The 24,392-nt window shown below is 37.1% G+C and overlaps 2 protein-coding genes across 3 annotated transcripts in view; one reads left to right on the top strand and one right to left on the bottom strand.

Annotated features, from left to right (window-relative positions):
* LOC133652411 (leukocyte elastase inhibitor-like) overlaps positions 1-22,554 on the top strand; it is a 43,429-nt gene extending 20,875 nt beyond the window's left edge. Inside the window, exon 10 of the transcript XR_009826571.1 lies at positions 22,182-22,554. The gene's annotated coding sequence lies outside the window, so the exon portion shown is untranslated. The remainder of the gene's footprint in view (positions 1-22,181) is intronic.
* On the bottom strand, positions 3,524-16,577 carry LOC133652412 (calcium release-activated calcium channel protein 1-like). Of its 2 annotated transcripts, XM_062051146.1 has the most exons (3): positions 16,559-16,577; positions 16,287-16,486; positions 3,524-6,135 (listed from the first exon to the last, which is right to left on the bottom strand). In XM_062051146.1, exons 2-3 carry the CDS (start codon positions 16,398-16,400, stop codon positions 5,590-5,592), a joined length of 660 nt encoding a protein of 219 aa, XP_061907130.1. In that variant the 5' UTR covers positions 16,401-16,486; positions 16,559-16,577; the 3' UTR covers positions 3,524-5,589. The 2 variants fall into 2 exon arrangements, with proteins under 2 accessions (XP_061907130.1, XP_061907129.1); XM_062051145.1 differs by having other exon boundaries at positions 16,287-16,577.
* Positions 22,555-24,392: the final 1,838 nt, after the last annotated feature.

Raw genomic sequence — 24,392 nt, forward strand, 5'->3', positions numbered from 1 at the left:
TCACTTGCACTTTATTATTGACAGTTCAGTTGTTCATTAATATTTCAGTTTATTTATTTTAGTACAAGTCCTTTCTTATGCATTTTTCTAATCAACCTGACTTGCTAAGCCTAAGGGTTACGGGTTAAATAAATAATATTATTTGAGTAACCCAGGAGATGAAAGACATTAAAACAACATTGAGAACTTGTTGAATTAGGTCCTACTGACGTTGAGCAACTCAAACCAAATGTTGGAACGACAAGCTTTTTAAACAATGTTTAGTCAATGTTGGGTTCTGACGTTGATTTAACAATTGGATGTGAATAATTTCCCAACCGATATTTTACAACACAAATACAACATTGAAACAACATGCTTTTGGGCGACATTTATTCAATGTCAGGTTGTGATGTCGATTTTACCATTGAATTTTAGTAATTTCCCAACCGATATTTTACAACACAAATACAACATTGAAACAACATGCTTTTGGACGACATTTATTCAATGTCAGGTTGTGACCTTATTTTGACCATTGAAATTTACCGTATTTTTCGGACTATAAGTCGCTCCGGAGTATAAGTCGCACCGGCCGAAAATGCATAATAAAGAAAGGAAAAAAACATATATAAGTCGCACTGGAGTATAAGTCGCATTTTTTGGGGAAATTTATTTGATAAAACCCAACACCAAGAATAGACATTTTAAAGGCAATTTAAAATAAATAAAGAATAGTGAACAACAGGCTGAATAAGTTTACGTTATATATAACTATATATATATAAATAACCAACTGAGAACGTGCCTGGTATGTTAAAGTAACATATTATGGTAAGAGTCATTCAAATAACTACATACTTGCCAACCCTCCCGTTTTTAGCGGGAGACTCCCGGTATTCAGCGCCTCTCCCGATAACCTCTCGGCAGAAATTTTCTCCCGACAAACTTCCGGTATTCAGCCGGAGCTGGAGGCCACGCCCCCTCCAGCTCAATGCGGACCTGAGTGGGGACAGCCTGTTCTTACGTCCGCTTTCCCACAATATAAACAGCTCTGTCGTGGAAAACTTGGGCCATGATGTCAAAATGGTTGAGAACCCCTCCATTAGAACACAATATTATGTAATGTAATATTCTTGTGTAATAATAGCAACGTTATGAGGTGGCGAAAGTGAACGTGTGCTCTCCTTTTAAGACTGTGGTCCTCTGCGTTGAGGTCCTTGAATATGCAGGACAATAAACTGAATAGAGTCTGCAGAGTGTCTTCAACAGGCTGCATTGTCTTGTTTATCTCCGGATCAGTACAGAATATACAATGGCAGGACCAGCAATGTGTTTAAAGCTCTGACAAGCAGTCTTCCTCCAGCCAGAAAGAATGTAAAGCTAACAGCAAGAACAAGGTTTTGTTATTGTATACCAGGGACGCCCGAGGCCTGGCCTCTTTTTTTGTAAAAATTGTAGAAATAGAATGAAACACAAACTGGAAAATGGGGCGGAAATAGGTCAAAAAGGCACAGAATAAGTAGAAAATTATTTTGCGACTTTTTCTTTTTTACACCATTAAAAAAGTTCTGTGCTAAAAAGATATTAAAGTGGCTTCCGGGATTCTTTGATTTTTATGGTATTTTGCATTTGGACTCACAGTGGAACATGTTTGGACATCCCTGTTATATACTGGATACTAAATCAAATAAAACAATAGATTGTTTTAATGCTGAGAGGCAAATACAGGGGTACCTCAACTTGAGAGTGTCCCAATTTAAGAGTGTTTTGAGATAAGAGCTGTGTCTTAGCTAATTGTTAGGCTTTAAGTTGCAAGGAAAAATGTGGGTAACACTTTAGTATGGGGAACATATTCACCATTAATTAGTTGCTTATTAAAGTAACAAAGACTTAATTTAGAGTTATTTGGACACTAAGGGAACATATAAGGGTTAGGGTTAGGGTTACTAATAAGCAATTATTCTGAGGTTATTTAGGGAAGACTCTTAGTTAATGGTTTACTGGTTGTATTATAAGGCCATGCAGAATAAGGCATTAATAAGTACTTAATAATGACTAATGATTAAGAGCCAATATGATACTAATTTGCATGTTAATAAGCAACTAATTAATGGTGAATATGTGTTCCCCATACTAAAGTGTTACCAAAATTTTAGTTACAAGCATATCTGCCATTAGTTGGTGTAGCAAATGTCACAGTGAACCCTGTAAGATCCCCCCAAAACATCCAGTTTTACTGGCTAGCATTGGCTTAGAGCTGGAGATGAGCATAACTTTGTTTTCTAACGATGGGAGGGACGGAGGTGAGCGTGAAGACAGTGCTGAGATGAAGTGGATGATATTCAATAAAATAAAAACTTCATGCAATTCCAGCGTGTCACTGCTGAAACAGAAGTAGTCTAATCCCAACCAAGAATGTTGAATACAATCCAAAAAGTGGATTTTTAGACACGAAAATAAGGGAAAGCTGCTGATGGTGTGTTTGACGGAAAAGCAGCTGGGGAAAAAAATACCATAGAAATCCACTCTCCAAGATAAATGCTGGACATTATTATCACACTAATAAAAAAACTGCTGTAGTTTGTAGTTGTAATCTATAAAATATTTATTATCTAAAAGTTTGTTTTTATTTTTAAATGACATGTTGAAAAGGTGCTGTTTTGGGGGGACAAGCACCAATTAAATTACAAAACCCACGTTGGCACGTTGTGTAATTCGTAAATAAAAACAGAATACAATGATTTGCAAATCCTTTTCAACTTATATTCAATTGAATAGACTGCAAAGACAAGATACTTAATGTTCAAACTGAAAAGCTGAACTTTTTTTTGCAAATAATCATTAACTTAATGGCAGCAACACATTGCAAAAAAGTTGGCACAGGGGCATTGTTACCACTGTGTTACATGGCCTTTCCTTTTAACAACACTCAGTAAAAGTTTGGGAACTGAGCAGACCAATTTTTGAAGTTTTTCCAGGTGGAATTCTTTCCCATTCTTGCTTGATGTACAGCTTAAGTTGTTCAACAGTCCGGGGTCTCTGTTGTGGTATTTTAGGCTTCATAATGCGCCACACATTTTCAATGGGAGACAGGTCTTCCAAATGAGCTAATATTTGCAAAAAATAACAAAGTTTTCCAGTTCAAACGTTAAATATCTTGTCTTTGCAGTCTATGCAATTGAACATCATAAGTTGAAAAGGATTTGCAAATCATTGTATTCTGTTTTTATTTACGATTTACACAACGTGCCAACATCACCGGTTTTGGGGTTTGTAGTTTGAATTAATTTAAAAATGGTTTGAGATACAAGTTTTTTGAGTTAAGAGCTCTGTCACCGAACCATTTAAGCTCGTAAGTTTAGGTACTACCGTACAATAAAAGTATTCACGATTTAAACATCTTGTTTCCTCTCAACCGTTGATGTTCACGAGTACGGAATGGCAGCGACATAGTTCACAAAGTACCTTAGGTTGACTTTATGGATGCATCTTATTAGTAAAAGAGCACCCAAACAAACAAATTCAGTCTAGTAATGTCAAAATGTGTTTTATTTTGAAATTGGCAACAACAACAACAACAAACAATCCCTGGTAAAGCAAATACCAAGTGGTCATAGTAAAACACATGCGTTGACCTTCTTCTGTATATACAACTGCTGAATAAATAAAGAACACATGTCAACCTGAAGAACAATGCTCTGTTTAAAAGAAGGCACATTATCTGGGCTGAGTGGCTCTTTGCCCACAGGACACAATAAGTGATATTTCTATTTGCATATTTCATTCGAGCGTAACCGAAGGCTCTGAAGCTGCATAAAAGAATAAAACCAAAACACAGTCACACAATTCAACCACTAGTCAAACCACGTCATTGCTAAAATGTAACATGTGAGCATGCTAAAGTATGTAAACTATCAACTATAACAGATTGCATTGAAAGACGTCCAACAAACATGCAGTACTTCAATGCAGTTGAAAGAATTCCACAAATTTTATATTATTTCTATTAACATTTTCTTCAGGCAACGATGTTAGGACCGTAAAAGATTGAGGTTTTCGGCTCATTTCGATTATTAATTATATGAATTGTGAATTTTACAAAAAGAAAGTGCTACTCAGAGAAATGAAGACAAGTCTTCCACAAAATAACGTACCTTACGAGACGACATTATGTAACACTCCTTAGGGTCGTTGTAACTTTTTTTTTTTTTTACATAACTTTTACATTGGTGCTCCAAATATAATTTACAATGACAATAATCTGTATTTGGTAAATCAGTTTGGATTTTGCGACATTCAGTAGCGACATTGAAGGAACCATAAAAATGAATAACACCATATTTCCACGCACCATGTGATATTATAAGTGACATACTGTACTGATACACCGTCATCATTCTTATCAATATTACCAATCAGTCACCTTGCATTGACAAATGATGACTTGAAACAGGCAGCAAGAGGGGGTGCAGCTATCGAATACTTTACAAATCGAGTACTCTATTGATTAGTTGGTTTGATTAATCGAGTAATCGGACAACAACAAAAAAACACACTGAAAAAATGTTGTTTGCATAACCTTTTTTTTCCTAATAAATGCACATTATCAACACTAACATGGCACTTAAAAAAAAAATGTTTTTTTATAACCATATAACTTTGAAACTCCACCATATTAATTACCTCCTACTTTAAGTCTGGAGGATTTAATTATTAAGTCCCTCTAGGATTTCGCGGGCGTTTTTGGGGATTGTTGTGGGTCATTTTTTCTCAATAATGAGCTTGCGGCAGCCAGCGTCATCTCAGAGGACCCTCGGGTGCCGTGAATGTCAATCAAGTGCCGTCTTGGTGAAGATTGATGATCGCTAATTTTTAGGTCTATTTTTTTTAATGCCTGTCTGGCGATCGACTGGCACACCCTCCTCCATCGTCCGGTAGCTCGCAGTCGACGTAATGGGCACCCTTGGTGTCGACTGTACAATATGTGATGATATTTTTTCGATTTTGCCCTTTTTAGATATTCCACTGAGCTGCCAGCCTTTGCTCCAAAGTTGGAACAGTCTTGCATAGACTTATACAGTAAAGCTGTATACATCTGCTTCAGGTATTTGCTTTGGACTTGGATATTCATTCCACACATATTTCTTTCCCACATGTAACATTGTGAATAAACTGTCCTTTGTCAGGCATCGCTTGTGTCAATGTGCAGAATTTCGCCACACCTAGTGTGTGTGTGACAATCATCGGTACTTTCACTTTAACTACACCATCCTGCTTGTGCCACCGACCTACTTTTCCAACAGTGCATATAAAGCTAATTTCACACTGTAACTCCTTCATTCAAACAATAGTGACTCATCGATTGCTATAACTATCACTAATATGGACGTCTTTCAGTAGGGTTTTGTATTCAATCTCGTGATGGCTGCAGGAACAAAAACGCAGCATGACCTAAGGACAGAAATTGTTTTCCTACTAAAACGCTTAAAAATGTGAGAATGAACTCGCCAAAGCTTCAGTGCAGATTAAAAAAAGACAATAAAATGATATTCCTGTAACTAAAAGCATGGCTGAAATGTCCCCAGCTCTTCCAAGCAAGAACATCGGTCAAGCGAAATGGCTTACAGCCTTCAGCTCGTCGTTTTCCGTCCTGTGGTCCAGTTGGTTCTGCAGCCGGATGACCTGCTCCAGTTCTCGGATTTGCCGGTCTGTTTTGTGACTGACGAGCGTGCGGTAAAAGTGAACGGCGAAGACGATAAAAACCAATCCGAAAGGCACCATGATGCAAGTGGACGCGATGGCTGCGGCTTGGCCGGGACTAATGGTGCCGTTGTTCTCCGTGTTGCTCTTAAGGGGCAAAAACTTGACCCAGCAGAGCAGCATCACCTCGGTGAGGAACAGGAGGGTGCCGATGACGGTGGAAAAGGCCCAGGCCAGCTCGATGTGGCGATGCATGCGCTCATGTGGCGACTCGTTCACAGAGTTGAGGTTGTGAACGTTGCTGACGGCCTCGAGATTAGGGAGGATGCAGGTGCTGACCATGAGCGCAAAAAGGTGCACTGCCACTAGCACTGTGGTGCAGGCACTGAACGCTATCAGCAGCCCTGGAGGGTAAGTATAATCCCTTTCCAGTTGTACCTCCACCATGGCAACCTGGGGGGGGGGGAGATGCACCACATGAGACAATTTCAATCACAGTGTAGTCTTCAATCACTTGTGTCTTCAGTAAGTGAAAAGTGTGCTCTATTGCAGTGTTTTTCAACCTTTTTAGAGCCAAGGCACATTTTTTGCGTTGAAAAAATGCGGAGGCACACCATCAGCAGATATCATTAAAACAACGAAACTCAGTTGACAGTAAAAAGTCATTGTCGCAATTGTTGAATATGACTTTAAACCATAACTAAGCATGCATCAATATAGCTCTTGTCTCAAAGTAGGTGTACTGTCACGACCTGTCACATCACGCCGTGACTTCTTTGGAGTTGTTTGCCGTTTTACTGTTTGTAGTGTTTTAGTGCTTGTCTTTATCTCTTTTTTTGGTATTTTCCTGTAGCAGTTTCATGTCTTCCTTTGAGCGATATTTGCCGCATCTACTTTGTTTTAGCAGTCGAGAATATTTCAGTTGTTTTTATCCTTCTTTGTGGGGACATTGTTGATTGTCATGTCCTGTTGGGATGTACATTGTGGACGCCGTCTTTGCTCCACAGTAAGTCTTTGCTGTCGTCCAGCATTCTGTTTTTGTTTACTGTGTAGCCAGTTCAGTTGTAGTTTCGTTCTGCATAGCCTTCCCTAAGCTTCAATGCTTTTTCTTAGCGGCACTCACCTTTCGTTTATTTTTGGTTTAAGCATTAGAGGCCTACTGAAACCCACTACTACCGACCATGCAGTCTGATAGTTTATATATCAATGATGAAATCTTAACATTGCAACACATGCCAATACGGCCGGGTTAGATTAGTAAAGTGCAATTTTAAATTTCCCGCGAAATATTCTGCTGAAAACGTCTTGGTATGATGACGTTTGCACGTGACGTCACGGATTGTGCGGACATATTGGGACACCATTGTGGCCAGCTATTAAGTCGTCTGTTTTCATCGCAAAATTCCGCAGTATTCTGGACATCTGTGTCGGTGAATCTTTTGCAATTTGTTTAATGAACAATGAAGACAGCAAAGAAGAAAGCTATAGGTGGGATCGGTGTATTAGCGGCTGGCTGCAGCAACACAGCCAGGACGACTTTGAGTTGGATAGCAGACGCGCTACCGTGAGTACGCAGCTTTGGCTTCCAAACATTTGATCGCTTGCCTGTACGTGCGTGCCGCTATGTGCATGTCACGTACGTAACTTTGGGGAAATATATGTGCTGTATGAACTTTAGAGGTGAATGGTACTTTGGGCTGTGGGATTGAGTGTGTTGTGCGGGTGTTTGAGTTGTATTGGTGGGTTGTATGGACGGGAGGGGGGAGGTGTTTGTTATGCGGATTAATTTGTGGCATATTAAATATAAGCCTGGTTGTGTTGTGGCTAATAGAGTATATATATGTCTTGTGTTTATTTACTGTTTTAGTCATTCCCAGTTTAATATCAGGTCCCACCCGCCTCTCACAGCATCTTCCCTATCTGAATCACTTCCACTGCCCTCTAATCCTTCACTCTCACTTTCCTCATCTACAAATCTTTCATCCTCGCTCAAATTAATGGGGTAATCGTCACTTTCTCTGTCCGAATCGCTCTCGCTGCTGCTGACCATGATTGTAAACAATGTGTAGATGTGAGGCGCTCCACAACCTGTGACGTCACGCTACTTCCGGTACAGGCAAGGCTTTTTTATCAGCGACCAAAAGTTGCGAACTTTATCGTCGATGTTCTCTACTAAATCCTTTCAGCAAAAATATGGCAATATTTATATCAAGTATGACACATAGAATGGACCTGCTATCCCCGTTTAAATAAGAAAATTTCATTTCAGTAGGCCTTTAGATACCTTTTTACCTGCACACTGCCTCCCGCTGTTTCCGACATCTACAAAGCAATTAGCTACCGGCTGCCACCTACTGATATGGAAGAGTATTACACAGTTACTCTGCCAAGCTCTAGACAGCACAGACACTCAACAACAACACATAATTTACAGACTATAATTACTGGTTTGCAAAAAATATTTTTAACCCACGGCACACCAGACTGTATCTCACGGCACACTAGTGTGCCGCAGCACAGTGGTTGAAAAACGCTGCTCTATTGGATGGAGGAGACTGACATCGCCATCAAAAATATTAAATTTATTAGCCCTAAAGTCCTTGCTTTCTCTGCACAGAAAACTATTGATGTGGAAAATGGCAGAATATTTTACTTGATGGAGGAAAAAAGGTCAGGAATAGCGCAACATTTGTCACAATCGAGAAGAGACACCTTTATTTTTTCAGAGGGGTCACAGCTAAGGATGTTCCGATCAGGGTTTTAAGCTGCCGATTCTGATACTGATCATCCATGAGTGAGATCGGCCGATTCAAATACTGATAAAATCACATGTATTAACTGTAAATGTTTCTATTTATTTATGGTGAGTGCTATTGACAGTTTAGCAATATCAACACAATGTTACTTCATTATTTTATTTTATTACATACAATTAGTGTTGTCTCGATACCAATATTTTGGTACCGGAAATTATTTCGATACTTTTCTAAATAAAGGGGACCACAAAAAATTGCATTATTGTCTTTATTTTAACAAAAAATCTTATGGTACATTAGGGTTGTACGGTATACCGGTATTAGTATAGTACCGCGATACTAATTAATCATATTCGGTACTATACCACCTCTAAAAAGTACCAGTCCGCCACCCCCCCGTCGTCGTCACGTCGTGTCATTGCTGGTTTGCGAGCAGAGGAGCATGTTCGGCAGCGCACAATCACAGAGTACTTACAAGCAGACACAGTGTGTAGACAGAAAAGGGAGAACGGACGCATTTTGGCTTAAAAACTAACGGTAAAGGTGAAGTTATAACACTGAAACACCCTCGGTAAGAGGTGCTTGAAAACATGGCTATCTAGCTAGCGGCTAAAGTCCATCAGCAGTGTTTTAGCTACTTCTAAATCACTAATCCTCGCCTCCAAGGTGACAAATAAAGTAAGTTTCTTACACGTATCATCCCTGCAGGACGAGGAATAGCTAAACATGTTTCACTACACACCGTAGCTCACCGGCATCAAAATGTAAACAAACGCCATGAGTGGATCTACACCTAACATCCACTGTAATGATATCAAGTACAGGAGCGTATCTAGTCGATAATACAATGATTACGTCGATATTTTTGGCATCACAACATCATCTTTCTGTTTTTTTTAATTCATATTATGTTTATAAACTCAGGAAATATGTCCCTGGACACACAAGGACTTTGAATATGACCAATGTATGATCCTGTAACGACTTGGTATCGGACTGATACCCAAATTTGTGGTATCATCCAAAACTAATGTAAAGCATCCAAACAACAGAAGAATAAGTGATTATTACATTTTAACAGAAGTGTAGATACAACATGTTAAGAGAAAGTAAGCAGATATTAACAGTAAATGAACAAGTAGATTAATAATTCATTTTCTACCACTTGTCCCTCATAATGTTGACAAAATAATAGAATGATAAATGACAATATGTTACTGCATACGTCAGCAGCTAAATTAGGAGCCTTTGTTTGCTTACTTACTACTAAAAGACAAGTTGTCTAGTATGTTCACTGTTTTATTTAAGGACAAACTTGCAATAAGAAACATATGTTTAATGTACCCTAAGATTTTTTGTTACGATAAAGCCATTAATGCAATTTTTTGTGGTCCCCTTTATTTAGAAAAGTATCGAAATATTTTTGGTACCGGTACCAAAATATTGGTATCGGGACAACACTAGTACACAATAGATAAACAAAAGCACACATCACTATCACTCTTTTAATTATTTGGTTTTTGCCTTCAAAGTCATTCTGTGTTCAGGGAATTATCCCCTGAATTAAACATGAACAAAAACGACAACAAAGGGATTTTGAGAAAATACAATTATTGATTTAATCCCTCTAGTATCGCTCATGTACTGATACTACCCTTGGTGTCAACACAAGGGCAGCAACAATTAGTCGACAAATGTCAACAATAAAATTAGTCGCCGACAAATATATTTGTTGACAATAGGGATGACGTCATCACTCTTGTTTGTCCGGCGGGAAGTGGGTCACTCGCAAAAAACATCGCCAGTGATAACATGTAAAGTGTGAGGATATTTCCTCTTTTTGCTTGTTAAAAACATGAATACCTTGCCCATTTTGCAAAACGGACCTTGTTTTTAATGGCAGCACATCTGTGATACGCCAGCATTTAATGCGGAGACATGATGTCGGACATCTGGAGGGAGGATGCTGGCTAACAAGTGTGGGACAAAGTTGTGTGAAAAATAACTTTAACTATCGTTTTAGCCAAAGTCAGCCAGCTAAACTTTGTCTACATTAATTCAAGTATGTTTTAAAGCAGCGTCAATTTGCAGTGCCGTAAAAAAAAAAGGCACTTTAACAAACGCGAACCTGGCACACACTCACAAATACAGAGACAGACAATGCAGAGGTATCGTGAGATTAAACACACAATCTATTAAACAACCAACATTTTAAAGGCCTACTGAAACCCACTACTACCGACCACGCAGTCTGATAGTTTATATATCAATGATGAAATCTAAACATTGCAACACATGCCAATACGGCCGGGTTAACTTATAAAGTGCAATTTTAAATTTCCCGGGAAACTTCCGGTTGAAAACGTCTATGTATGACAGGGGTCACCAACCTTTTTGAAACCAAGGGCTACTTCTTGGGTACTGATTAATGCGAAGGGCTACCAGTTAGATACACACTTAAATAAATTGCCGGAAGTAGCCAATTTGCTCAATTTACCTTTAACTCTGTTATTATTAATAATTAATGATATTTATCTTTGTGGAAACACTGATCATCTTAATGATTTCTCACAATAAATATATATAGAAACAGATAAATATCAATATGCAACACTTTATTTTTATATTTTCTCTAAGTGCACATTTTTCAAATTGAACATTTTCAAATGATCACTTCTAAGACAGTCTTGTGAAATCACAATATCCCATTTTAACTAGCTAGCCACTAACATTTTTTTAACAAATCATGAATTACTTTGCACCATGTTTGTACAAATAACTCATGTAAAACACAAAAGTAAACTCTCCAATTTTTAAATCATGTCACACTTTGAACTGGACACCAAATCTGTTATCTGTTTCTTTGTCAGTTAGTGGGAAGCCTGGCATTGCATGCTGTTAACTAGTGTGTTGTACTCTGGTGTGTAACTTGACACTGTAACTCTGAGTGAGTCTTGCAGATGTGCATCAGTGAGGCGTGTTCTGTGTTTGTTCTTGATGAAGTTCATGTCAGAAAAGGCTGATTCACAAAGATAAGATTTTTCCTCATTGTTTGCGGAACCTTCTTAATCTTTTGGACATATTTTCACAGCAATCTGGCCTTAAACTTAATTATAATAAATGTAGAATGTTAAGGATCGGAAATCTAAAGGGAACGTCCTTTCGAATGGAATGCAAAGTGCCTGTTTTGTGGACAGATGGACCAGTTAACATACTTGGTGTTGTTGTCCCAGAAAATCTGGAAGATCTAGGCTCAGTAAATTATGATAATCGACTAAGAAAGCTGGACAAAATTATGCAATTATGGAAAGGGAAATCCCTAACCTTGTATGGTAAAATGTCTATTGCCAACTCGTTAATTATTCCTCAATTTATTTATTTGTTTTTGTCATTGCCAGCTCCATCACAAAACTTTTTTAAGAATTATGAGCGGAGGGTCTTCGATTTTGTCTGGAACGGCAAACCAGAAAAGATTAAAAGAAAGGTTTTGTACAAAGAGTATGAATATGGGGGCCTGAAACTTCTCAACCTTGAAGCTATGTGTCTGTCTTTAAAAGCATCAATTGTTCCAAAGATGTATTTAAACATTGAGTGGTACACAAATGTCCTGTTGGACAAAAAACATGTACTGTATCAAAAGAAATTGTATCCTTTTTTACAAGTGATCCCCTCCCAGAGAGTCTGCTGGGAAACATGGCGGGGTTCATAAAGGAAACAATCCACTCATAGTGGTGTTTTCAATTTTATGTGCCAGAAAAAAGAGACAATATTTTGCAGCAGTTAATATGGATTAACTCTAATATTGTAATAGATGGAAAGCCTTTATTTTGGAAAAATTTGTTTGAAAGAGGAATCATTTTTGTCAATGATATTATCAATGAGAATGGTAAAATTATGAAGTATGATGAATTTAGAGCTATGTATGGTGATGCTTACTCAAGCTTTTCATTTTATCAACTAACTGGAGTAATTGGGAAAAGATGGAAACAAATAATTAATTATGGAACTACTAAATTATTAGTTTGTAAACCTCTAATAAGAAATTATAGTTGGCAAAAAGGAACTAAAATAAATAGAAAAATATATAATTTTTATTTAATAAAGAAATCTTTGAAGGCTGCCTCATACAACACACATGGAAAATGGGAGGACTTTTTTGACTGCCCGTTGCCATGGGATGCCATATTCAAACTAATCTATAAAACCACTATCGATGTGCAAAATCGTTATTTTCAAATTAAAATTATTTATAACTTCTTACCCACAGGGAAAATGTTAAAATTATGGAATATGACAGAGTCAGATGATTGCCGATTTTGTTGTCAGGAGCTTGAATCCACCCTGCATTTGTTTTGGTATTGTCATATTGTGTCTTTGTTTTGGGTGGAAGTTGAAAAAATGTGTTTAAGGATTGGTTTGTTTATGAAGCTTAATGTGGTTTCTGTTATTTTAGGAGAGTTAATTGACAATCATGATTTAGTCAATTTAATTATAGTACTCGGTAAAATTGTTATTTTTAAGGCCAAAAACAGATATTCACTTAGTATTACTTTCTTTAAAACATTTATTCAGTATTTTCTAACTTTAGAAAGTTACATGGTTGAAAACGATAATGATGCCAAAAAACATTAAAAAAAAGATGAGAAGTCCTCAAAGGCTTATTTTGAAAGTATAATTATGTTTATAGATTATATGATATCTGTTGTTGTGTTCCCTAATTTGAGTGACCTGGACATAATCTGGACTGTACATAAATGCTTATTTTGAAAATATAATTTTGTTTATAAATTATATGCAATCTGTTGTGTTCCCTAATTTTTTTCTGTGTACATGAATGAAGGTGTGTGTTGCTGAGTCCGACTTGGACATTATCTGGACTGGGCCTGGTTTAAAAAACCCTTTAAACAAATCTAATTTCATTGACAACCTGGTCTGTTGAAGATAAGGCCCTTTTTTTAAAAATAAAATAAAATAAGATAAATAAATAAAAAACATTTTCTTGGATAAAAAAGAAAGTAAAACAATATAAAAATAAATACATAAAAAATAGTAATTAATGAAAATGTTAGTGGACCAGCAGCCTATACAATCATGTGTGCTTCAGGGACTGTGTCCCTTGCAGATGTGTTGTCTATGTTGTGGGAACCAAAATATTGGTAGCAGAAAGAAATAACCCCTTTTGTGTGAGTGGGTGTGGATGAGTGTGCATGGGGGAGGTTGTTTGGGTTGATGCACTGATTGAAAGTGTATCTTGTGTTTTTTCTATGTAGATTTAATTAAAAAAAAAAAAAAAAAAACTTTTTTTTTTTTTTTTAGAACAGGCCCGCGGGCGACTCATCTGGTCCTTACGGGCGACCTGGTGCCCGCGGGCACCGCGTTGGTGACCCCTGATGTATGATGACGTATGCGCGTGACGTCAATGGTTGAAGCGGAAGTATTGGGACACATTGTATCCCAATACAAACAGCTCTGTTTTCATCGCAAAATTCCACAGTATTCTGGACATCTGTGTTGGTGAATCTTTTGCAATTTGTTAAATGAACAATGAAGACTGCAAAGAAAAAAGCTGTAGGTGGGATCGGTGTATTAGCGGCTGGCTGCAGCAACACAACCAGGAGGACTTTGAGTTGGATAGCAGACACGCTATCCGACGCTAGCCGCCGACCGCATCGATGATCGGGTGAAGTCCTTCGTCGCGCCGTCGATCGCTGGAACGCAGGTGAGCACGGGTGTTGATGAGCAGATGAGGGCTGGCGTAGGTGGATAGCTAATGTTTTTAGCAAAACTCTGTCGAGGTCCCGTAGCTAAGTTAGCTTCAATGGCGTCGTTAGCAACAGCATTGCTAGGCTTTGCCCGGCGGTACAGCATTAACCGTGTGGTTACAGGTCCAGAGTTTGGTAGTATTGTTGATCTTCTGTCTATCCTTCCAGTCAGGGGCTTATTTCTTTTGTTTCTATCTGCATTTAAGCATGATGCTATCGCGTTCTCGACTCTCATTTTCAAGAGGATATAGTATCCGAGGTGGTTTAAAATACAAATCCGTGATCCACAATAGAAAAAGGAGAAAGTGTGGAATCCAATGAGCCCTTCTACCTAAGTTACAGTCAGAGCGAAAAAAGTTACATCCTGCACTGCACGCTAGTCCTTCACTTTCACGTTCCTCATCCACGAATCTTTCATCCTCGCTCAAATTAACGGGGTAATCGTCGCTTTCTCGGTCCGAATCGCTCTCGCTGCTGGTGTAAACAATGAGGAAATGTGAGGAGCCCTTCAACCTGCGACGTCACGCTACTTCCGGTACAGGCAAGGCTTTTTTTTTATCAGCGACAAAAAAATTGCGAACTTTATCGTCGATGTTCTCTACTAAATCCTTTCAGCAAAAATATGGCAATATCGCGAAATGATCAAGTATGACACATAGAATGGATCTGCTATCCCCGTTTGAATAAAAAAAAATCATTTCAGTAGGCCTTTAAGAGACTGTTCAAACTACAAGTGTTCACAAAGTACACAGAACATCTTGAACCCTTTTTTATTATTATTATTGAGACAAAGATTATTTCAGTATTTATTATTTGTTTGCTTACTATGGTATATTATTTATTTGTTCACTATTCTGTTAGAGAGAACAAGGAAATTGGATAACATTGCTATGGTATGAAAAGGGGTAGGACTAAATAAGCTTTTGATTGATTGATTGAGACTTTTATTAGTAGGTTGCACAGTGAAGTACATATTCCGTACAATTGACCACTAAATGGTAACACCCGAATAAGTTTTTCAACTTGTTTAAGTCGGGGTCCACTTAAATTGATTCATGATACAGATATATACTATCATATATACTATCATCATAATACAGTCATCACACAAGATAATCACATTGAATTATTTACATTATTTACAATCAGGGGTGTGGAGGGGTGGGGGGGGGGTAGGATATGGACAGCAAGTAGTGGACATAGAGAGAGAGAGAGAGAGAGAGATCAGAAGGCATAAGAAAAAGTATCTGCATTTGATTGTTTACATTTGATTATTAGCAATCCGGGGAGGGTGTTAGTTTAGGGTTGTAGCTGCCTGGAGGTGAACTTTTATTGTGGTTTTGAAGGAGGATAGAGATGCCCTTTCTTTTATACCTGTTGGGAGCGCATTCCACATTGATGTGGCATAGAAAGAGAATGAGTTAAGACCTTTGTTAGTTCGGAATCTGGGTTTAACGTGGTTAGTGGAGCTCCCCCTGGGGTTGTGGTTATGGCGGTCATTTACGTTAAGGAAGTAGTTTGACATGTACTTCGGTATCAGGGAGGTGTAGTGGATTTTATAGACTAGGCTCAGTGCAAGTTGTTTTACTCTGTCCTCCACCTTGAGCCAGCCCACTTTGGAGAAGTGGGTAGGAGTGAGGTGGGATCTGGGGTGGAGGTCTAGAAGTAACGAGCTCTGCTTCTTCCTACTCCTTTTCGGACGTGCTGTAATGAAACAACTGGAAATATGTGATGCATTACATTGTATGTATGCATGTTCGAAATGAACTGAACTGGACTTCCTTGCTATTAACACTTCCTTGCTTACTCGCTTGTCCTATTAAGAGTAAGACAACATATTGTTATGTTCGCACGTACTTCTGCTTTCTATTGTTACTTATCAAAGCAAGGTGACAAATCAATTGCCTTACACTTGGACAATGTCCAAAGTGATTATATTCGCCAGTATCTTCAGGTGAAGGGAAAACACGTGGAAGATATTCAGGCCTTCTCCAAAAGGCAAGACCTTGAATTGAGTTATTATTGTTACGTGCGTCACGGATCCACTTTTAAAAAAGTCGTGCGCGTAGCAAACAAATCGACTTACCATCGCGAAGCCTGACAAAAGGGCTGAAGTGCGGCTGGTGGCTTTGAGTTTGGCTCGGCTTAAGTACAACTTCCTCCATGACAGCGCCTGCAGCGAGTGCTCGTTCAAACTCATGCCGATAGTTGCGGAAGTTTGGTGCCGGAAGACTTTTCTCCTCTTCTTTTGTGTCGATAGAAGCGATTAAGGACTGAAAGAGAGCTCTGAAGGGAGAGAGAGAAAATAAGACCGATCAAACTTTCCTGCAACAGCTGACTGTCAGAAACATGAGATACCCTGGGCAGGCGAAGCCATACACACGTCGACTAGGGTGATACCACGGGTGGTATCAGTGATGTGCTGTCAAGGGAGGCTAGTAGGAAGTAGGTGGCTTTTTTTTTATTTTTATTGATTGAAACTTTTATCAGTAGATTGCACAGTACAGTACATATTCCGTACAATTGACCACTAAATGGTAACACCCGAATAAGTTTTTCAACTTGTTTAAGTTAGACTTCCTTTTTATTGTCATTTAAATTTGAACTTTACAGCACAGATAAGAACGAAATTTCGTTACATAAGCTCATGGTAGTGCAGGATAAAAAAAAAACAATAAGGTGCATATATAAATAAATAAATATGTATAAATAATATATAAATATATATATATATAAAATAAATAAATATATATAAATAAAGTCGGGGTCCACGTATATCAATTCATGGTAGCTTAACCATGAGATGTTCAAAAACGAAGTAATAAAATAAAATAAGATTGAATATTCCCTATGCTTTCTCAAAATCGTACCTCTGCCTCACAGTAGGGGGCGATATATTGTCAACTTGCAGTTCAATGCCAACTGCAGTACTCTGACTCGCCACAGTGGGAGAAGTGGGGGCGCTCAAGCTCGCCTTTTTTTTTTTTTTTTTTTTTTTTTTTTTTTTTAACTGTTAGAGCAGTGGTTCTTAACCTTGTTGGAGGTACCGAACCCCACCAGTTTCATATGCGCATTCACCGAACCCTTCTTAAGTGAAAAATAATTATTATTTTTTTCAAATTCAAGACAAAGTTATATGTTTTTGGTAACACTTTAGTATGGGGAACATATTCTAAGTAACAAAGACTTAATTTAGAGTTATTTGGACACTAGGGGAACATATTCTAAGTAACAAAGACTTAACTTAGAGTTATTTGGTTAGGGTTAGAGAGTTAGGGCCGGGTTTAGAGGGTTAGGGTTATAATAAGGCCATGCCGTTTAAGGCATTAATAAGTACTTAATAATGATTAGTTAAGAGCCAATATATTACTAATTTGCATGTTAATAAGCAACTAATTAATGGTGAATATCTTCCCCCTACTAAAGTGTTACCATGTTTTATTACTGGTGCACAAAATGAACCGTGCATGAACATCATCTTGTTTAAACAACAAAACCAACACAGTGCATAAACCCACAACAAATTACACACCTGCACATCAGTGTGACTTCTGCTGTTGCCGTATCCGTAATACGCCGATAGGGAGAAGTTTTTATTTACACGATGAGTCGGGTGTGTCTTGACCTCCGCCGAACACCTGAGCCCGACTCACCGAACCCCTAGGGTTCGATCGAACCCAGGTTAAGAACCACTGTGTTAGAGTTTGAGTTTGCGTTTGAGTTTATTTCGAACATGCATGCGTACAACATGATACATCACAATTTCCAGTTTCTCTTTTCAACATGTTCGAAAAGGAGTAGGAAGAAGCAGAGTTTATTTAATCCTACCCCTTTTCTTTTACATAGCAGTTGCTAAAACTTTTGTTCACTTCCTGTTCTCAATTTATTCACAATATACTGCGTGAGTAATCACAAAAAAAAAATAATAATAATATTTGAAGAAGTAAGTTATATTTCATATGATGAGATGAGTAAGATTATTTTGAGAATGAATGAATGTGTATTTATAACAAACATGGCTTTTTTTTTTCAAGCCAGCGTTTGTGGGTGTTTTTTTTTGTCAGATGCAAAAATATTATTTTATTTCTTGGAAGGAAATGGAATTAAATGAATGTGTCTGCCAATATGGAGGATTATATACTGAAGTGTTTTTCAAAATGTTTTGAGCCATGGCACATTTTTTGCACACCATAATGGCAGCTACACTTTCCATCTTAAAGATCTAAAAAAATTATTTGGGAATGTCCGGCGGGCCAGATTGAAAAGCTTAACGGGCCGCATGTGGCCCCCGGGCCTTAATTTGCCCAGGTCTGCTTTAAACCATAACCAACCATGCATCACTATAGCTCTTGTCTCAAAGTAGGTGTACTGTCACGACCTGTTACATCACGCTGTGACTTATTTGGAGTTTTTTGCTGTTTTCCTGTGTGTAGTGTTTTAGTTCTTGTCTTGCGCTCCTATTTTGGTGGCTTTTTCTTTTTTGGGGGGTATTTTCCTGTTGCAGTTTCATGTCTTGGTGGACCGGGTGGACCGCTAGCCTGTGCATAGGTTGGGGACATCTCTGCGCTGCTGACCCGTCTCCGCTCGGGACGGTTTCCTGCTGGCCCCACTATGGACTGGACTCTCGCTGATGTGTTGGATCCACTGTGGACTGGACTTTCTCAATATTATGTCAGACCCACTCGACATCCATTGCTTTCGGTCTCTCCTAGAGGGGGGGGGGGTTACCCACATATGTGGTCCTCTCCAAGGTTTCTCATAGTCATTCACATCGACGTCCCACTGGGGTGAGTTTTTCCTTGCCCGTATGTGGGCTCTGTACCGAGGATGTCGTTGTGGCTTGTGCAGCCCTTTGAGACACTTGTGATTTAGGGCTATATAAATAAACATTGATTGATGTCTTCCTTTGAGCGCTATTCCCCGCATCTACTTTGTTTTAGCAATCAAGAACATTTAAGTTGTTGCTATCTTTTTTTGTGTGGACATTGTTGATGTCTTCTTTGAGCGATATTTCCCGCATCTAATTTGTTTTAGCAATCAATAATATTTCAGTTGTTTTTATCCTTCTTTGTGGGCACCTTGTTGATTGTCATGTCATGTTCGGATGTACATTGTGGACGCCATCTTTGCTCCACAGTAAGTCTTTGCTGTCGTCCAGCATTCTGTTTTTCTTTACTTTGTAGCCAGTTCAGTTTTAGTTTTGTTCTGCATAGCCTTGCCCAAGCTTCAATGCCTTTTCTTAGGGGCACTCGCCTTTTGTTTATTTTTGGTTTAAGCATTAGACACCTTTTTACCTGCACCCTGTCTCCCGCTGTTTCCGATGTCTACAAAGCAATTAGCTACCGGCTGCCACCTACTGATATGGAAGAATATTACACGGTTACTCTGCCGAGCTCTAGACAGCACCGACACTCAACAACAACACATCATTTGCAGACTATAATTACTGGTTTTCAAAAGTTATTTTGAACCCAATTAGGTGTAATTACATGATCTCCCACGGGCCGCTGTATCTCTGTATCCCGCGGCACACTAGATACAGAGATACCACAGAGATACAGTGGTTGAAAAATAAATCAAAAATACAGTATATTATACTGTATCCAAGATTAAATACTTCTCTAAACTGGACTTTAAGACAAAATGAATGTGATCATACGAAGTACGTTTTCATGGAGGATAGCTATTGCTGCTTCAGGTACAAATACAGAAAGGTAAGATACACTCACAATATTTTATTTATTTTGTTAAAAGCAAATGGGACCAAAAAGTATTTAATAACAACTTTATCAAATACTTTTTGGACCCATTTATCATATCATAATATCATTATGATAACGTTTTTATGAAAGCGAATAACTCCCTTCTTTTTCCTGTTATTATAATGTGCAACCTAAATCAACAGTGATCAAAGCTGCACATATAAATTTAAGTAAAAATAAAAAAAAGAAGAAAAAAACCTCCAAAAGTATCTATGCCTCACCTGGTGTTTAGTTCACTGATCCGTATCAATATTTTTCAGTTCAATGTGTTTTTTTTATGTCGGACACAACAAACCTAAAACACTCTTCATCTAAACAATTAAAATAACAAAACATATCAAAATATATAAACAACTCAATGACAATGCAAACTTGTATTTTTGGAGATCTGCATCAATTTAGTGACGTGTTATCAAAGGATAAAACTTATATTTTTTTTAAACACATTTTTGTGAGTGTCAGTGAGTGGTATTCAGAATTCCCATTATCATGAACGTATCACGCCTGTAAGGTGATTGGCGAAGAGGGAGGAAGTGTTCGTTGTTGCGGAAATGAGGAACGAGTATAGGCTTGCGTGTGGAAGGAATGAGATAAATCGAGCTGTGTCAGCATAGGTTGCTCAATAAGAGTTTAAAAAGAGCGACACACTTTGTGTGCACTTCTTCTGGACGCTACAATATGCATCATAACAAAAATCTTATGTAAACAATGCATAGACGTGATAGTCCAACTGATATTGACTGGTATGCACAAGCTATGGAGATGACGTCAGAGTAAAAACACTGCATTTAGATTAGATAATAATGAGTCTTATCTTGGATTATGGGATCCGTTATATTTCCTTGTTTTAAATAATCAAGTACATTTCATTTATATAGTAAGTTCATTTTATTTATATAGCACTTTTCACAGGGAGAACTCACAAAGTGATTCACATGTTTAAAACACAAATAGCACAAAACAATTGTTTGGTGCAACAACCAAAAAACATTAAAAAATAAAATAATAGATATGATGGTAAAAATCCATCCATCCATCCATTTGTCTACCGCTTGTCCATGGGTACAAGGGTACACCCTGGAAAAGTGGCCACCTCATCACAGGGCCAACACAGATAGACAGACAACATTCACACTCACATTCACACACTAGGGCCAAATTTAGTGTTGCCATTTAAAATTATTTTTAAATTCAATTTTTATTAATTTTAATTATTTATTTTTAATTTCCATCCATGGATGGATGGATATTTAATTGATATTATATTATTACATATTTTATATTATATATATTATATATTATATTAATTTATATTTAATTTTATTAATTTTTAAAACAGGGCCAACACAGATAGACAGACAACATTCACACTCACATCCACACACTAGGGCCAAATTTAGTGTTGCCATGTAAAATTATTTTTAAATTCAATTTTTATTAATTTTAATTATTTATATTTAATTTTCATCCATGGATGGATGGATGATGGATATTTAATTGATATTATATTATTACATATATTATATTATATATATTATATTAATTTATATTTAATTGTATTAATTTTTAAAACAGGGCCAACACAGATAGACAGACAACATTCACACTCACACAATTTAGTGTTGCCAGATAAAATTCTTTAAAAAATGTAATATTACAGGAATGCACACGTAAACAACTGTGTTTTGACTGCCTTTTATGAATGTCAATGAAGGGGCAGCTCCCAGCTCAATAAGGGAGTGTATTACACCATTTAGGGGTAACTTTTAACTATTAAATTAACCTAAAGTATTACATTTTCTTACTTATGGTAAAAAATAGATATGTGTTATGAAGTTTATGAGATGCAATGCAAGTGTTATTGTTTGTTTATTAAAGGCTATGATGGTAAGACAAATGATGAGTGACAATAACAGTGATTTTTTATTTTTGCTGTTTAATGTGTTTAATCACTGTTATTGATGTTTGCATGGCTGTTATTATTGATATTATTATTACAATATACATTATTATAGATTTTTTTTTTTTTTTTTTTTTTTTTTTAGTGTTGTGTTTGTCTTTTTGGTTGCTCTGTGGATTGATGTTCGGAATGTTGCAAGGCCAGGGAATTGGTTTGGAGTTGGGACAGTTTTATACAGTACTGTTTTGTTGAACTGATTAATATTCTGTGGAATTTTGGTAAATCCATCCATCCATTTTCTACCGCTTATTCCCTTCAGGGTCGCGGGGGCGCTGGAGCCTATCAGCTACAATCGGGCGGAAGGCGGGGTACACCCTGGACAAGTCGCCACCTCATCGCAGGGCCAACACAGATAGACAGACAACATTCACACTCACATTCACACACTAGGTCCAATTTAATGTTGCCAATCAACCTATCCCCAGGTGCATGTCTTTGGAAGTGGGAGGAAGCCGGAGTACCCGGAGGGAACCCACGCAGTCACGGGGAGGACATGCAAACTCCACACAGAAAGGTCCCGAACCCGGGATTGAACCCAAGACTACTCAGACCTTCGTATTGTGAGGCAGATGCACTAAACCCTCTCCCACCGTGATGCCCGGAATTTTGGTAAATGAAAATTAAAAAAATAAATATTCATATCATAGTTTAGGTATATTTATATATTACTCTCTATCCATTACATCTACTTTTAATATTTATAAAAAAATTATCTCAAATAATATAATATAATAATGATAATGTAGTAACTCAGATTATTTATTCTGTAAATATGTATACAAATTAATACACTTCTGGATTTGATGTTAAACCACATTTTGTTACCCGGTGTTCTTTTATGCATGTGTAATAATAAATGTTATCCTAATCCTAAATTTATTTCTTGATATTTTTTATTTATTTATTTGTTTGTCTATGTGACAGGCATAGTTTCCATTCAGTAACATTATACAAATATTATACAGTGAATAAAGCAAATATGAAAGAGCAGTAATATATATATATATATATATATATATATATATATATATATATATATATATATATATATATATATATATATATATATATATATATATATATATATATATATATATATATATATATATATATATATATATATATATATATATATATTGGTCAAAATAATGATAAACACATAAATAAAATGATATTTAATGTGATTTGAGTATTTGCATTAGCAATACTTGGTATCGAATTGGTACACAATTTTGCAGTACTGCCCACCTCTACTACCCACAATTCCCTGCCGCGTGCTGTTCATAGTCGTCCCCTTGCGTCCACACCATGAAACTTCTGGCACAAGTTGTGCCCTTTCAATGTTGTGTAATGTTATTATGTGAAATTGCCTAAACTAATTAGACCTGCATAATGTAACAAGATGTCATACAATAATGTATGTCAATAATAATAATAGCAACTGCAGTTTGGATTGTCATTGCCATAGAGATTTTCTTTTAACATGTTAATTATTGTGGCGATGCATGAATTGCACTTCTTGTTGAAAGCAGGTTCTATTATTTTGCCCTGTAGATAAACAAAGCAACCAAAAATATTGGAAATAGTTTTTTAGAAAGTATGATACGGTGCAGTTATATACAACTATGCTAAACTACAATCACAATAGTCAACAAAACAAAGAGAGCACAGTGTACAAATTCCATGTTGAAGGTGATTCTGATATTGTTAAATAAAACATCAATCCAAAGTGGATGCTATTATATTTGTAAAAATGTATTGTTTTTGCAACCCTTGTGTTAGATTTATTTAGATATACCTAATAACCTAAAGAAAACACTTATTGCAGGATTTCACAATTATAGCTGTACCCTTTCTCATAATAGTTCCTTATGTTGTGATGATGACGCTTATTCACATTTTGTAACGCTAGGTTTTGATGTCGTCTAAAATCTGTAATCAATCACTACTATTAGAAACTGTACCACAGTATGTAAGGTTGTAGTTTTTGTCCAACCCTTCACTTTAAACGGGAGTAAAGAATGCGTGAAGAATGCACCACCGACCTGATAGGTCCAGAAGAGAAAGAGATGATACAGTATTATCTGCTCACAGATGCTACCTGGTGGTTGTTTGAGAACACTGCAGCGAGTCCCGGATAGGCCCACTCCAATTGCTTCAGTCACGCGCAGGATTCTCACAAGAATGAGGCATGAATACAACCCCACCTATCGTATATTGAATGCTATATACTGTATATATATATATATATATATATATATATATATATATATATATATATATATATATATATATATATATATATATATATATATATATATATATATATATATATATACACACAATTCATATTAGTACAGTGTTGTGATACTTTGTGTTATGACCTTTGATCTCAGATATCATGAGTATCTTTGTTAGGATTTCATCAGTTTTGCTCTGATTGGACAGTTTTTGTCCTGTCGATCTTTCT

This window comes from Entelurus aequoreus, linkage group LG06 (genome assembly GCF_033978785.1).
Source record: "Entelurus aequoreus isolate RoL-2023_Sb linkage group LG06, RoL_Eaeq_v1.1, whole genome shotgun sequence".
In the NCBI taxonomy this organism is placed as follows: domain Eukaryota; kingdom Metazoa; phylum Chordata; class Actinopteri; order Syngnathiformes; family Syngnathidae; genus Entelurus; species Entelurus aequoreus.